This window comes from Stigmatopora nigra, chromosome 2 (assembly GCF_051989575.1).
Source record: "Stigmatopora nigra isolate UIUO_SnigA chromosome 2, RoL_Snig_1.1, whole genome shotgun sequence".
Taxonomy (NCBI): Eukaryota; Metazoa; Chordata; class Actinopteri; order Syngnathiformes; family Syngnathidae; genus Stigmatopora; species Stigmatopora nigra.
In genome coordinates, this window is record NC_135509.1 from 4,836,341 (window position 1) to 4,853,906 (window position 17,566).

The 17,566-nt window shown below is 38.6% G+C and overlaps 2 protein-coding genes across 2 annotated transcripts in view; both read left to right on the forward strand.

Annotated features, from left to right (window-relative positions):
• The window catches only part of ches1 (checkpoint suppressor 1), a 51,464-nt gene extending 46,785 nt beyond the window's left edge, over positions 1-4,679 (forward strand). The window contains exons 5-6 of the mRNA XM_077710231.1: positions 1,438-1,546; positions 3,511-4,679. Of these exons, the coding sequence (XP_077566357.1) occupies positions 1,438-1,546; positions 3,511-4,057 (656 nt within the window). The 3' untranslated portion in view covers positions 4,058-4,679. The remainder of the gene's footprint in view (positions 1-1,437; positions 1,547-3,510) is intronic.
• A 5,357-nt stretch (positions 4,680-10,036) lies between these two features.
• On the forward strand, positions 10,037-16,969 carry gtf2a1 (general transcription factor IIA, 1). The gene is made up of 10 exons (XM_077740948.1): positions 10,037-10,211; positions 11,911-12,012; positions 12,095-12,278; positions 12,399-12,463; positions 12,669-12,744; positions 12,865-12,989; positions 13,231-13,335; positions 13,702-13,965; positions 14,710-14,799; positions 15,306-16,969. Exons 1-10 carry the CDS (start codon positions 10,182-10,184, stop codon positions 15,411-15,413), a joined length of 1,149 nt encoding a protein of 382 aa, XP_077597074.1. The 5' UTR covers positions 10,037-10,181; the 3' UTR covers positions 15,414-16,969.
• Positions 16,970-17,566: the final 597 nt, after the last annotated feature.

Sequence of the window (17,566 nt, forward strand, 5' to 3'; positions counted from 1 at the left end):
TGGGGCAGCAGACAGCGCAAACAGCAGGTAGTTTTTGAAATGTGAACTGAGTGAGAAGAAGATGACAGCTGTTTAAGGAAAGTGTTGTGGTTAGCCACCAGCTTTGAGTCATGGAGGATTCGGATTTATACACCCACTTCAAAGTTTCTCTTCTGGCGAATTCCTGCATATATAAAAATATTTCACATATGCAGCCTGGTGGACAAGTGGTTGGTGTGTCGGCCTCACAGTGTTGAGTTCATGGTTTGAATCGCAAGTGGGTTCCGACCTTTTTGTGTTGACATGTTCTTACTGGGCATGTGTGGGTTTTCTCCAGGTACTCTTAGTTGCACTGACTGTATCACAATGTTTGCTTTAAGTGATCTGTGATGTCTATTTATTTGTTTTACAAATTTGGAACAAGGTATCTACATTATATAATAGTATTAAAACAACAACTCTAATACTATTCCTTTAATGATAAATAATAATAATATATATTTATAGCATTACAGCACATAGAGTGAGGTTTTCTTTTATACCATGCTATGTATAAGTGGGTGAGAGCTATGGATCTTGTGTAAAACACATCATATTGGATCAGCAGTGTTGGCAAAGCAGGATTTTGAGCTCTCAACAGCGATTTTCAAAAGGTTTGGGAGTCCAAGCTTTTGTGGGTCACTTGAGGACAGTCAGGGATTTGTTCCAAAGCCATTCCATCATCCCGGCTGTGCAGTGGTCCGAGTGCCGAGCTGCTGCAAGGTGAATGCTTGTCCCATTTTGCACCAGGTTTCCACTTTCAGGCCTTTTTTTTTTACTTTGCTCCCATCATGATGCCAATATACGATTGAAAATAACAGTAAAGCAATGTAGTACATCAGAATATTATCTGGTTATCTAACACCTTTTTCCCCATGAAAGATATAAAACAAAGGCACAATAAAGATGTCACTAAGTGAATTCAAATTAGCTTGTATTCAGTTGAAACAGCATGTACGCATGGGACAGGCTAGATTTCGCAGTGCCCAGCAGTCGTTGCTAATTGAATGATTCACAGCGCCCTTAACTCATTTATGACGCTTTCCCGCTCAATTTAACCTTGCCTTGCTCATCAATAGAGCCCTGTTGGCCTCCTCGGATGGTCGGCGGAGACTCATTGAGCTGCTGCAAGCTCTTATCACCGTCTCCTCATGTTTCTTGGGAACCCACTGCTGTCTTTTTTTCTTCTTTCCATTCTATCTTCCAGCCATTTTCCATCTTTTATCAGATCTCAGATGAGTTCACGCTTATGATTTCAGACTTTGGGTGGGAGGTTTGGTAAACCTGGGAATGCCATGGGACAAGTATTTATTAACACTGATATGTGACAACTAGACTATTTTTAAAGATTACAAACCAGTACAATATGTCTGTTTTGGGTTATTTTGTCTAATATTGTGTGTTTATTCTTTTTTTCAGTTCCTCGTAGTGTGATCCAAAATGGAGCCCGTGTCAGGAGCCAAGCACTCTTCCCTGTTATAAGACCTGTTCCTGTAAGCCCAGTAGGAACTCGAACCTCAGCCATTAGGTGAGTAACTTTTAACTGAACTACCATACAAGCCATACCTTACCATATAACCATATATTTAGTGGCTGCTTTCCATTTGGACAATAAGAAACTAGTCAAAATTAACCAAATGTTTATTAATACCATAATATTTTAGAAGTGTGATTCACAGAAATGTCTGAAATTGAACCTGAATTTAAATGTGCTTTATAGTTTTTACTACTTTAGGTGAAATGAAACTGACTGTGTTGAATACGCACGTAATGCCTGTCCTATTTAAAGGATCAAAGTCCCTTGAATCTAATTAAAATGTGTTCATATCAGCAAAAATCATATTGGTGGCTGCCCAAAAAAATCAATATCATATCGTGTGATTTTGTATTTGATTTTGACACTGCTCTTTGCTCAAAGGAAGGCATGTGCTAGGTTTCAAAGTAGGATCATTTAGTTATCTTTGCCAACTTTTACCCTTTGGTTTTGTTTACCATAGATTTTATTATGGCAGCAGTTTTAAAATATAAAACAATAGTCCGTTTATCTATTCCATGGGTGTAAAACAAATGTCAAAATGTGTTTTGATCAGTTAAAATAATGTCAATCAGTGTTTACACGAAATAAGGATATTTTTCTTCACAACCAAGATATTCAACATAGTAAAATAAAATTGCTCTGACAGTGTCATTTATTATTATTGTACAGACTAATGTTGGGTTTGCTGAATTGCGAACTCCCGATGTGAGCACAACTTGTGTCACAATGGTTTACTCATCCTGAACATGGTCAAAACGCTCTTCCCTACAACATTCTAACCAAGTTATTATATAAGTGTCCCACATTCACACACATAAACTCATTTATTAGCAGGGGGAAAAACTTGTGAGTCCAAGAACATTCCAAGCATGCCTGGACATGTGTATCCATAAGAGCCTAAAAATATGATAGAGTGCACACAATAATAAATTATACATTTACTAAAGGTATGCAGTAAATATTTGATCATTAAATGAGTCAATCTTTGTCCTGTAATATATTAATACACTAATTTCCTTATTCCGGAGGAACAAGTTCAGGGTAGGGGTCCACTTTAGTGTGTTATCTTTTACACACAGCTTTCATTAATTGAATTAGTAGTAGAAATAAATTATTAAAACCGTCACTGTGTTATAGGTATGGGTAGGGATACAAAAGGCATGTCATATTTTTAACTGAGGTTTATGAAAAGGTGTCTTTAGGACCGGATTTTACTCCTGTGAGTATTATACCAGTATGAAGCAAATTGATGGATTACTATAATGGACATGGATGGTCAAGATTCTTTTAAGGAAAATCGCATTATACTGAGTGTCAACATGCATATATGGCTGGCTCTTCTTCCATTTTAGCTCAAACTGATCTACTATCTTAAACTGATAGTTGGTTGCAAGACATCATTAACAAGGAGACGGACCACTAGTCACACTCACACTCATACTTAGGGGAAATTTAGAGTGTTCAACCAGCCTACAATGCATGTGTTTGGAATGTGGGAGGACACCGGAGTACCCGGCAAAACCCCACACAAGCCCGAGGGAAACATGCAAACTCTACACAGGAGGACTGACCTGGGATCAAACCCAGGACCCAAGAACTGTGAGGTCGATGCGGCAACCACTCAGCCGCAAGGCCGCTTATGCTTTTTTATGTTTTTCAGTTATTTGCAGATTTTCATTGTGCCAATCCTTGCTGATAATTGGTCATCTGTGCACTGTTATTGTAAGCAATAGATTAAAGCGCCACCAGAAGTGCAAAAATATGTTTTTTAAGTCACAGAAGTTTTGTTATACTGCCCAAACCTTTGCATGCCCACTGCTTTAATGCACTAACATGAAGATACCACAAGATAGCACCAACAGAACAATTCTGATCCAGAACACGTCCTTGCAAGACCTGACCTATCAAATCCGAAAATATTTGAGCTAATCCCCATTTTCCATGCTCTTGTTTAGATCACCCATAGGAGACTATCTGAAACGAAGCCAAGATAGCCCTTCCTGCTACTCTCCTCCACTCTCCAGTGAGGAACTTCAGGAAGACCACAATTACAGTACCGCCAAATCCCCGAACAGGCTTGGCTCTTCCCAGGCCACGGCCCCTTCATCCCCAACGCAAGACGACATTATCGCCGTGGAAATACAATCTGACGTCAAACCCGAGCCCAGGGAGATCCCACTGGATTCTCACGTCACGACCGCCGCCGCAACCTACCTTTCCCAGCAAACCCTGCGGGGACAAAGACGTAGCTTGGGGGCAGGACCCGGTACTCTGGCAGGGAGCAGCTTTGCGTGGACAAAAAACCGAGCGAGGGGCATTAGCGATACGCTGCCGCTGAAGAAGCGACGGGCGGTAGAAAAGCCGCCGGAGAGCGACGACGAGGAGATGAAAGAGGCGGCGGGGTCGCTGCTCCACTTGGCCGGAGTCCGGGCCTGCCTCAATAACATCACAAACCGCACCGCCAAGGGCCAGAAGGAGCAAAAAGAGACCCTGAGAAACTAAAAAAGACACAACCGCACTACATAATCATGGCAAAACACAGCGACACATTAACACGCCGACACATAAACATTGTACAACACACAAATAGATCAACAGGTAACATGTTTAGTCTCTATGGACACTTATCTCCCTTCTATCTATCTGCAGGGCATTAGGTGAATCCTACTTTTTTGTGGCAATATCAAAAATCTATGTTTTCCTACATGTTCAGCAACACTAATGGGTACTTCTCATGTGTCTTTTGTTGTTTTTTTTGTTGTTTCAAAGGGGATGAAAGCCATAGTAAAGCATTCATTTGGACAAGTGGGTCAAACATGAATCAGTACAAGGACAGATAATGGCTGTTTGTCTCGCGTATTTGTTCGTTCACGTGCGTAACCTGTAGCAATCTTGCAGTGATGCCAGCATAGGGGGGGCTGAGCCTTCAAGACTTGGACGAGGGGAGGGGTTTAAGGGGGGGGAAAGCTCCTCACTAGCATCACTCTCCTTACATCACACGAGCACAAATGTGAGACTGTGCCAAAGAGAAGTGACCAGGTTGCTTCATGTAGCTAATATGACAGCTGAAATGAAATATGTACTAAAACAAAAACGGGCAACAACTTAAAAAAAAATAACAAAAACACTCGAAGGCAACGGTAGTTTAAGCTTGACGACAACGACTTTAAGTGTCAAAATAATTGTAAAACCCAATGTGATATATACTCATGCACTTGATATTATTTTACGCCACTTATATTAAAAGCGACATGGTTTATTTTCATAGTATTTAAGAATAGATACATTCAAATATTTTGGGGGAAAAAAATCTCTCGTTTCTCACCTTTAATGATGGATAGTGTGCCAGTAGTGAGGCAATATCGTCTTCATTTTTTTTGTCGTTGTTACGTCATCGAAAAGTCCCCCCAAACTTTAACTAGTACTTCCTGTCCCGAGATACTCGGAAAAGACATTGTAGCTCTTCCCGTGGCTACCATATTCATTTGACAGTGTCCAAGAACTATATACGCAAACTGTGTCAAGGGTTATGTTTGTGTCTGTTTCCTCTTCACTCTTTACCCTCATAAAGATATAAGCAATTTGTCCCGCGCAGGCAACTCTGTAAAAAGTTAGAAAATATTTTATTTTTTTTTCCTTTTCTTAATTGAAGCAATTTGACCTGCAGGACTTTCTCAGTTATATTGCATGGGTGCTTGTAAATAAGATAAAAAGCAAATCTTTTTTATTCTCAAAGAACATGTAAGATAAACAATGTATTTAGCATGAAGCATGACTTATTTTCATATAAACCTTGATCCTAGAGGAAAGTTTTAAAAAAAAATGTTTTGCGCCAATTCTTCAACCTGTGAATTTATTGGATTTGCTTTTTTTATTTGAATCCTTTTTTTTTGGGATGGGGGTTCTTGAGCCGACTTTTAAAGACACACCTTCAGGGAGCAACGCGGGGTTCAGAGTACCTGCAATTTAAGGCCCAAGGGTGCCACCTGGAAATGTTGGTTCTATCTCTTAAGGGGTGGGCTACTTGTCTCCTTCTGCTCATGCAGTGGTTTAGGACTGTAGGGTGATCAGTGTTAACCCGGGTGTTATTCCACAATTCATCTTGTGGTGTGTGTGAGTGTGTGTGTGTGTGTGTGTGTGCATGCGCATTCTAGCGTCATCATTGTGCCTGCCTGCCTGCCCGCAGTACCTCTGTTGTCATGTCTCGGACGTGTTAACAAACAATTCTTTGTTTGACATAAAGTATTGGGAGTTTTTTTATTTTTATTTTTTTATCCTCCTGGGTGGGTGTGCGTGTGTACTTTTCCCCCATCAGCCCTGTTCTGTGTAAATGGACCAAACAGTTGAACATGTTGTCTGTGTCTTAAAAAAAAAAAGAGAGAAAAAAAACAACGCCATATGTCCACATACAAAGGCTATTTGGAAAGATATGAAAGAGAATTGGGAATGCACTTAGTGGAATGATACACAAGGCTGTGTAGTTAAGATCAGTGGTATTCATAGTACATTGGTTTTGTTTATTTTAATGCAAACATAACTTTATATTTTTAATGAAATTAAAATGGTATTGATTAGACTGCATTGCTTTGTCAAAAATAGTCAATACAATCAGAGATACTCTATTATAATTCACAAAATATGCAGGAGAATAAACTATATATTGTTTTTTTTTAATGTTACACCTCCCAACTTTTCAGTTTATTGTTATTTTTTATTTAAATTGAGAACATACATAGCAAACCAAAACAAATTTTAAAAATATGACCAAAGTATGACTGATTTTAACTGTACATACAGTTAAAATTAGGGATGAGAAATTTACAGTATTTGTTCACCCAAAGGGTAAAATTCATCATTGCTAGTTGTTTTAAATTAAGATTTTTAACACCACTTATTTATGGATTTGAATTGCTAATGATGCCAGTAGGGGGGCTGCACCATAGTTTGGATTTCATGAGTATATGTGGGGAGCGATAATAATATAGTGCTTTTCAATATGCCTTAATAGTTTCAATACCCTCAATTAATCAACAATTACAACGCTGGCCGGACGATTGGTCGCCCAGACTTTTGGTCGCCGGACATTACACCCATCCATAATTAAAAATAGTGGTTTGCAGTTGTAAATCCGAAGATGTCAAGCAGTATTAAGAAGCTCTTTTTCCCCCTTTTGGAAACTATTTCATAAGTTCCCGAAAGGTAAACCAATTCTTCTCTCTTTCAAGGTTGTTAATGTTATCTTTACCACCTGTAAATGAAAGAATGACATAATTGGGAATTCAAATAGCAGGTTTAAGCACAAAAGCGCTTTTATTCTGAAGTGATTTTGATATTGTGCCACCATTTTTTGCTTTGGCTTCTTCCAAAAAGCTGCTTTATTTGCTGGGAAGCTACATTTACAAACGTGCACCCATGCAATGAGCCAAGTATTGTAACGTATGCATGTACCATCCACATTGGTGAAATCTTTTTGCCAACTGTAGCATGCATCACTTGCGTTTTTCTCCCAACCATCTTGTATGCTATCCATACTGACATTACAAAAAAAAGGCTAAGAGGAGACAGTTCATTCAGTGTCCCGTTATGTGCCACCTGTCTCTCTTGTGTGGTATCTGTGTAAGGTCAGGCCCTCTGCTGTATTTACAGAAACAACCCACTTGCGTGATGACAAATGTCATGTTTGAAAAAAAAAAAAGCATGTCAAGATTTGTGGCAAAAAAAAAGAGATAAAAATAAATAAAAAATACTTCCTCTGCCTTGCTCATTTAGGAACTCCTGACCTGGAAAAACATTGAAAGCAAGTAGTATGCTTCACTGCCTGAAAAGACCCTTAAAAAGTATTTCATTCAATGCTGCCAAGCAAACAGAAAAATGCTATTAAAAAAACATTAAATGTTGCCAATTTTTTTTTTTTTTTTACTGTTCCGCTCTCAAGTAAAATAGTCTAAAATACTGCCGTTGAATTTGGTGACTGTCTACACTGAGTATTTGGAAAGCCATAGGTTAGTGATGTCAAAAATTCAGAATGGAGACATGATGATGACGCAGAGTACACCCGGGTGTGTTGATTTTTTTTCAGTCAATGTTTAACTCCCTCCTCTTCCTTATCCTTATTGTGCAATCGTATTGCCAAAGAATGAGTTCCAGACCTGTTTCATCACTACATGTAAATATCAACGTTGTCCAATACCGTGGCAAAAAAATATATATAAATGTTGTTTTATTTTGTTTTCCATTTTCTGAGAAACTGCAATGATGTTTATGTGATGTATTGTCTTCCAGTTGGTTGCAATAATAAAAAAAAAAATTCAAGTTGCAGAGAGTTAGTTTGTGTGCTGTTCTTCAAAAAATAAGTCAGAAATACTAAGAATAATTATGGGTGGTCATGTTTTGAATTCTAAATTGAAAGGCCAACCAATATTCTAATCCATAACCTTAAAATTGTGATATATAGCTGCTAATCATCAGGTCAGTGTTCTACTCTTGTCTTATATAACGTATATCTTTATATTCTTCTATCAAGTGTCAAAGTGGCGGCCCGGGTGCGAAATGTGGCCCGCCGCATCATTTTGTGTGGCCCGGGAAAGTAAATGATGAGTGCCGACTTTCTGTTTTAGGATCAAATTAAAATGAAGAGTATAGATGTATATTAAATTTCCTAATTTTCCCCCTTTTAAATCAAATATTGGAATTTTTTAATCGATTTTTTTCTGTGTTTTTAGTTCAAAAATCATTTTGTAAAATCTAAAAATATATTTTTAAAAAAGCAAAAATAAACACTGTTTTAGATCTATAAAAAACCTGAATATTTAGGCCTTTTTATCCAGTTCTTTTAATCCATTTATTTAAAAAAAAAATCGAAATATATCTAAAATGGTCCGGCCCACGTGAAATCAAGTTGACGTTAGAGCGGCCATGCTTTGTAATCTACAACAACAATGCTATATGCATAGATGTGTAAAACTGTAGAGGCTTTAACTATTTAAACCTGACCCCACATAGTTAACCTCACAAATTCCCATCAACAAGAGTTTTGACTCTGCTACCTCTGACAGTTAATTATTCATTCACATCCTCTAATTGTGTTAGTTCAATATGTATGATTAAAGATCAAACTTAACTCTCCCTCTAGGCAAAGTAGTAAAAGGCCACCATAGCATTGGTCAACACTTTTTCAATCTAAAGGGTCTAAGGGGTGTCATTTCAGACCCATGTGGTCATGGAAGTCTGTTTATAATTGAAGTTGAGAGGGGGTTAATCTGCATCCAGCGCCTCTGTGTGTGCGACACGCTCCCACCATCATCAACACAACTGGAGCTTGCAGTTTCTCTGTTGCTATGCAACTAAACCAAGACAGAGGGGAGGGTGTGCATTCACATCTTTAGAGGGCATCATCTGTTACTAAGAGTCGGACTCAATTGACTTGCTTTAAACCAGTATTCTATATAATTGTATTTTACTCTGCCATCCAGACAATATATTATGTCTTTGTTATTTTAGAATCAAAAATCAGAGGCCAAATCTGCAGGGTACCACTTCAATGTGTTTTCTGGAAAGTTTGACACATTCTGGATGATTTCTAATCAATAATAAGTGTATGTGTCTGTTTAAATTCATTTTTTTTAAATATTCTCGTCCTTAACTTGTTCTAATCTGACTTGAGTATGAATTGTAAGAGAACAGCGGATGCGGACTGAGTTGTGTGTCTCTGGTATATATCATCTATAGCCACACAATGACCAGTGAGGCAAGTTACCATGGAGACGGAAGCAGAGCGGCACTCTCGTCAGTTCTCATTTATTGCAAAGCTTTATCGTTAGGCAAGAGATCTCATCGGTGATCAGGACAAGAGCATATTTGATTAAATGCAGTGGACCTGGCACACACCTACTTGGATTGGGTGTGGGGAAATAGTTGCAACCTAAAGTGATTGGATTGGGCATTGCGTTTTGAGCGCTCATAAAGATGCGCGTTAAGGGCACTGTCGCGATAGGGTAAACGGAGTATGAGCAGCCTCTTGTGGTAGTGTTTTGTCACTACAAGTGACACCAACTTAGTCGTTTTAAAACGGAGTACGTAAACATAAATTCCAATGTTTTTTTAAAGGTTCAGAGTTAAATCATCGGTGGGATAGTGTGACGTTTAGGTTAAACTTTGTGGATTTTTAAATTATTATTCTAAAAGCTATTTCTTGTTTTACTTTTCATTACTGTGTTTTGTGAGTGGAGTTTTCCATGAACGAGGCTCATAAAGAGTCTTAGACAATTCGGATGGTACGTGAATGCGTCATTAACACTCCTTTTCCCATAATGCCATTTAACACACGTGTCCTTTGCCTTTGTCGTTTCCGTTTGAATTCTCGCGATATTGGCTATTCGACTCTGCCCTATGTCTCGCGCACTCGCAGCTCCTTCGCTCAGTATATAAAGCGGAACAACGACGGACGGAGTACGGCTGGGGATTCGCAGCCCGGGATTGTAAATAAGACCGCCAAAACTGTTTTATTTACAAAAGTGATGCCGGCTGTTTTAGAATACCGTTCCCAGTTGTTTTAATAGTTTTTTTTGGTCATTTTTGGCTCTTTATTTCTCGCCAATTGCCGTGTGGTTTTTACACTACGCGTATAATGGCGAGCTCGGCTAACTCGAACCCAGTGGTAAGGCTCAATCTCAAGGATTGTCAACGGGGGGAAATGGGGGTAAAGTTTAATAGAAAACTGTTGAACACCTGATTTAAAAACCAAAAAATCTTTTTCCACATTAATGTTCATTTACACACTGCATCACATACCAATTAAACTAGCTTCAATCAATGGGACGTTTGAATCAGTTTTTGAATCTAGTCTTTCCTTCAAACTTCTGTCAAATGTAGTTCAGAAAATGTCTTTTTCCAAAACAAATGTCAATCGAATTTTAAGTAATTGTGACATTTTTGTCTCATGTTGTGTTGCCAGGTTGCATCTCATTCTTTGGCATTTTGTACATTTCTGACGATCGGTAGAATAAATTCATGTAGCTTGTCTTTGATCGTTTGTGGCGTTAAGGTTGTTGACGTCATCTCGGGGAAAACTAGAAGAACACGTGCGTTTTTTAAGATCTTAAATGTACGCAAAGCACCTTGTATAAACATCGCGATCCAATTATTTCTTTGTGATGAAATAAAATAGGCGATGGGGACGCTCCTTGTGTGCATCATCATCGTCCACCATTCCACGACACGAAGGCAACAATGCAGGCCCACTAAAACACTATTACTCCATTTAAAACGCAGTTATTCCCATTTATATCGATAGTTATACGATCACCAATACGATAGTCGAAGTTAAAACACATTATTCAACGCGGAATTAGCGAGATCGTTGAGCTGCTCCGTAATAATGGCTTCCATGTCCACCCTCTCTTTCTCTGCTTCTGGCCCTCCTCCCTCGCTGCCTCTTGGTTTTATACCGCCATTTTGGCTCTATATAGACTGGCCGGGATGGGATGGTGTTAGTCGACACTACGTCACCGGCTCAGTTTATAAACGGCACGCAGCTTTAAATACTGGAGGAGCAGCCTGGGCCGAGTGAGAGGGAAGGAAAAATCCGAGGGTGGTGGTGGTGCTGTCTTTGTTTGAGTCTTTTACACTCTTATTTCCTCGGATATGAACGATCGTACAGTGCAAATTACTTGATTATAAATGATCACAATTATAGAATGTAAATCGTATTGAGTTATAAGTGTACAAGCATCTAAATATCACAGATTTTTAGAGAAAATTTGATGTACATTTTGCACAACCTGAGATGAATGGCAAAGTGATATATTTTTTTTTTTTGTAAAATGATATCAGGATCTATTACAGCTACTTTGCATGGAATTACTTACAATTCTATCATAACTGCAGTTGTGTAATTGTTCAATATGTATTTGCTCTTTTTGAGACTAAAACAATAGGTAATTCTCAAAGATATTTTATATCATTCCTCATCATCATGCACATTAATATTTCAATATTTTATGTCCAAAAAGATGCTCAACGATAGGTCAGCTCTTGCAAAAGCTGGAATGTGATTTTAAAGCAAGCATCTTTAAAGAGTTGTTAATAGGAAATTAAAGAGTGTGGGGATTCATTCATAAAAAGGCATAAATGTAGATAATAATCTTAGTTTGTCGATAGAATTATGGAGAAATTGCATGGAACTTTTGCAGAATATTTTTAATGGTGTAATATTAGCATATGACAATTCACAGTAAATGTTAAAAGTTTTACATTTTCTCTAAATAGCCTCACCCCAAAACCTGAACTTATTGTAAATGCAGCTCTGATATTGGCTTCTAAAAAAATCATTGCAATTTTTGTTTTCCCCCTTGCAGCCTAAACTGTACAAGACTGTGATTGAAGATGTTATTAATGAAGTGCGAGAGTTGTTCCTGGATGAAGGTGTGGATGAGCAAGTGCTTCTGGAGCTGAAAACGGTACTTTTAGAATATTTATAAAACATGATGCATACAATTTTGAAGTTGGGTAGTTACTTTGTGTCTTTTTTCCACCCGTAAGCTATGGGAAAGCAAACTGTTGCAGTCCAAGGCAGTGGAGGGCTTCCATACAGAGGAACAGGCAGCCCTACAGGCCGCACAGCGACAACAGCAACAACCATCGCATCAACAAGTTCAACAAGGCCAGCAGGTGACACAGCCAGCACAGTCACAGCAGGTCATCCTTCCTCCCCAGCAGCAACAAGGTTGGTTCAATAGAACTGGAATTATTTCTTTTCTTTAAATGGCAATTGATGGCATTACCAAATTTGTAAGGTAGATAGTCTTATACGGAATAATTTAACCCTGGTCCTTTTTCTCTGCAGCACCCCAACAACAAGTAATTGTACCAGATTCCAAGATTCTCCAGCATATGACAACAACAGGGATGGTAAGGAGTAAAAAAAAAATCCTGTTATACATGACAAAAAACATCGTTTCATTGGTTTATGGGACTAATCCGTACCAAACATTAGGTTAGCCTATTCCAGCCAAGTATGGGCCCCAACTTTACACCTTTTCACTTTCATACTGTTCTTGTGCTAAGTAGGTGGAAAAAGTAGCAAAATGTCATACATATTTTATTCCTCTTCTAGAGTGCAGCAGCTACACAAGCAGCTCTTGCTCTGCCAACAGGGGTCACACCGTACCCACAGATCATTACCAGTTCAGGTAAGTTTTACACTTTACACATTGTTTTCATATGCAAGAATGCCTCTAAAGAGTCTTCTTGAGATGATACGTCTTATGGGGTTGTGTGAAATTATGTGTCTTGTGGCATTGTTTCCTAAGGCCAATTTGTGCAAGTTCTGCGCGCACCCAATGGAGCTCAGTACTTCATTCAGCAGCCATCGCAGCCCATCCTCCTGCAGCAGCAGATGCAGCCTGGATCAGTTCAGGCTCCAGTTATACAACAGGTAGTCTATTGCACATTCTTTAGCCCCTTAAGGAGACTTAAAACTGTTCATCCTCACTTGGTAAAACATCTATAAGTCTTGACAATGTTAAATAAGAAGATAGTAAATGAGAGTTTTACACTTTTCCTACCAAGTCGATGAACAAACTATTCTTTGATATGAAAGAATTCTCTATTTCTCTGCATGGATTGGTCTGTGTATTATATTCAGTTTATTTTTTTTTGCATTGTATTATATCTAGGTCTTGGCCCCTCTTCAAGGAGGCATTCCTCAGCAAACAGGGGTCATCATCCAGCAGCCACAGATAGTTTTAGCTCCTGGAAATAAAGTCCAAGGCAACACACAGGTCAGCATGTTTACAATGTCTGTATTCTTATCTATTTTGTTGTGTTGAGACTCTTTGGGAAGATTTTTAGTCACCTAATATTACTAAAACTGGTGAATGTGGGTGGGGAAATTTTAATATAAAATGTTTTAATAATGAGCATTCTCAAATTTCCAACAGGGGAATACTTAACCCCCACAAATTATTTATAATCATTCTAGCATGCCCCACTACTTATTGTCATGTACACAGCGTGACCTAATACCATCATACTCCAGTTCCAAAAAAGATGGAGCCATTACAGATGAGCTACCACCCCAATTACTGTCTACAACCTCGAGATGGATTTGCGAGCTGTCTTTCATGTTCCACTTTCGGTCCCATTAGGTGACGCAGGCTGCTGCCATGGCACCTCAGCCCGGTCAGGCAGCACACATCCAGCAGGCCCAGGGTGCAGTAGTGGCGCAAGCCCAGGTTCAGAGCCAAGCGCAGCAGGCAGCCCCCGGTCAAGCTCAGCCTCCCATGATGCTGCAGGTAGACGGGGCCGGCGACACCTCGTCAGATGAAGACGAGGATGAGGAAGAGGAGTATGATGACGACATGGAAGAGGAAAAAGACAAGGAGGCGGGAGAAGATGGTCAGGTGGAGGAGGTGAGCGTAGTATACACTGCTTTGAATGGATTATTGTAGCAGAACGATTTGCAAATATGCGTGCCTGGATTCATAAATATATAGCCAGCGTCACAAATGTGTAATTAGAGTCACAAATGTGTAACGAGTCACAAATCCATAACGAAAGCCACAAATGTGTAGTTTGTTGAGCTACAATTACAGGGCCATTGGATTGTGTATGATTTTTACACGACAGTGCTACAGTCCTGTTGCAGCAGCCACAAATGTGTAGCCAAAATCAAAATTACATACATGAATTCACATGCTTGTAATTATAGTTACAAACGTGTAACAGTAACAAATTCTGTAACCAAAGTTATAAAAGTGTAACTCAATGAGTAACTAAGGTGACAAACTTTGTTTGTTGCAGTGCAGGGTTCCTGGAATGAATGTTTTTTTAGTCACAATGTGACGTCCTGCACCTGTTGTCACTACATCATACCACCAAACAGCGCATACAACTTTTTAAAATCATTAAATAAGTTGGAAAAAACTGCATTGTAAAAGGAGGCACACCATAAAAATTGGGAGCAATGAATTATGTACTTTCATGGTTTGAATACGCCATTCCGTTAGATATTTGTTTGAGCATCTGTAACCAGTGACTTTGGTTACTTAAATGACCATTGCTACGTATTTATAAATCGGTACACGCATTTACAAATAGTTTCCCTGTTTATCTGTTGATTGTTATTCATTTTCATTTTGATTTTTCCATTATAGGAGCCCCTCAACAGTGAAGATGATGTGAGTGATGGGGAGGACCAGGAGCTGTTTGACACAGAGAATGTAGTTGTGTGCCAGTATGACAAGGTGAGTTGTCAATATTGATTGAGTTAGTTGTAGGGTTTTAACAGTATAATTGGGAATCATAATTAGGAAAATGAAATCTAATCTTATACTGGCAAGAATCTATCTTTTTTTATGATTGAAATTACGAATGAACAATAGCACTAATTTATATCCCATCCATTTCCATTTTATCGTCCGTGCCTTGTCTTTTTTCATATTATCCTTATCAAATAAGGGAACTCTAATATATATGTATAGAAGTTGTGCTTGTTTCAGGACATTTATCCACTGGCTGCTAAACATGAAGTGTTTTGCATAATATCCCATAATATCAGTTCAAGTGGCATTTAAGCATTAGAACTGTTTAAAAAAAGTACAGAGACGTATCTAGTATCGGATGGATTCCAAAAATTACCCAACCCTAGCCATAATTAGGAATGCCACAACCTTTGTGCACGTAACGGCTAACTAACCAGACATCCCCCTCAGTCTTGACAGTAATTCAACTCTCCCGACTTAATTTCCAGATCCACAGGAGTAAGAACAAATGGAAATTTCACCTGAAGGACGGCATCATGAATCTGAACGGAAGAGATTACGTCTTCTCCAAAGCCATCGGGGATGCCGAATGGTGAGATTGGAAGACAAAGATAAGCAACAGGATCAGGAATTTTGTACGCCTCCTATCCAGTTAATGGTCTATATCAATATCCATCCGTATCCTTTGATTGGATTGGATGGCAGCAAGTGTGACGAGTCTATAAGAACTCTTAAAAACTACGAGATCCTTTATTACAAGCCAGATGTCCACTGGTCACACTCAACAAACAGCTTCGCGGGATGAGAAATTGACAGCAAAAGGGAATCTTGCCCTCTTTCTTTCTCAGCCTTTTAGCTTTTACTTTAGTGAATTCCCTCACATTATTTCACAGGATGTACGTTGGAAGACCAGAGCGTGATGACCTTCAAAGTTTATAAATCCACTGCTTGTTGGTTGGCACTTCCAACGTGTCTACACTAAACGAAGTTCAAACTTGAGATTGCTGCCTTCACATCTGCCGAAACGCTTTCCTTTTCCGTTCACTCTTTAGTCATTTTTGAGAATATTGCCGAGAGTTAAAGAGCTTAATTCGTCATTGTTTTAAAACGGTTTCTTTTAAATTGAAGGGTTATAACAAAGAAGGTAAAATTTTATCTCAAACGTAGCATCATTTATACTTGTGTAATGGCATTATTTTAAATCTAATCAGAAATAATTCCAAGTCCGTTCTCCCCCCCCCCCCCCCCTTGTCAGCTTTTCAGTAGTGTCATTCCACGAAGCTAAATTAATATTAGAGCCATCTCCTTTTAAAAATTGATTTCTCTGCTGCCTTCATTTAACTAATGCACATGTTTTTTTTTTTTAGTAGCCAAGTGTGTTCACCTTACGTGTGTGTTTGTCCACTGTATCACTGAGCACCCTTTAAACCTCCATAAAACATTGTTACCACTTTTAGCTGAAGACTTGACGCAATTTCCTATTTATTCATGTTATTTTTTTTCTTTATCCGCGCCAAACTGTGCTCTTACAATCAAAAAAGTGTTCCTTTTTTGTTGGCTGGGCAACGAACGCTGTGTGACATTGTTCCCCATCATCTTGGATGTCCTCTTCGGTTGATTTTTAGTCCTTTAGTTTTCTAATGGGCATGTTTTCTATTCAGAAGGTTTCAAATTGGGTTAAGTGGGACTGAAGGGTGTGATTTTCTCAAATGTTTTTATTAACCTGTTGCAGAAATATAAAAAAAAAAAAGTTCATGTTTCTTGGGGCTTTGGAGACAAATTACTAGTAGGGGAGCTCCCTGATTTTATTGTGAATACACATCAACCTTAAGAAGGAAGTATTTGTGTATGTTCATGTGAGAAAGCTTAGTGTCTTTTGGCATTTAAGCAGTCCCAAAAAGCTTTTTTTCTGGCAAAAATAAATGAGTAATTGATTTTATTCATTAGTTGTGTGTGAATTATGGCTCATAATAGAGTCAGTTGTTTCCACATACTGTATTTCAATGTTGAGTGTGCCTTTTTGATTTGTACTTTTGCTTTTCTTGTACCTCCCAAGAAGAAGGATGTGTGAGAAATGTTTTGATCTTTGCTCTGTTGTGACTTCTACTAGCTGTTGAAATGTATTGTTCAATAAAATGTTTTATAAATTCCACTATACTCTGAAACTTGCATTAATTTGAATAGGTGGTCTTATAATACTACTCAAATTGCATAACTTGTGCTATTAAAGGTTGACAACTGAATTATATAAACAATGTGCTTATGGAGCATTAACCAGTCTTCCCAATCAGAGATTATCAAGGCCCCTGGTGAAGAAACTTTAATTTTTAATATCAAAAACACCCAAAAAGTCACAATGTCAGTTTTTCCCCCCAATATAAATACGCCTTACTCTAAACCAGGGGTCTTTAACCAATCCCATAAAGGGCTGCATTGAGTCCTTTTCATTAATTCATTCATTTTCTGTACCATTATTCCTCAAGGGTCGCAGGGGGTCCTGGAGCCTATCCCAGCTGACTTCTGGCACCGTTGAATTATTTGTAAGTATCAGCACCTTTATAAATGTTTTTTTTCCTTTTCATTAATTCATTCATTTTCTGTACCATTATTCCTCAAGGGTCGCAGGGGGTCCTGGAGCCTATCCCAGCTGACTTCGGGCACCGTTGAATTGTTTGTAAGTATCAGCACCTTTATATATGTTTTTTTCCTTTTCATTAATTCATTAATTTTCTGTACCATTATTCCTCAA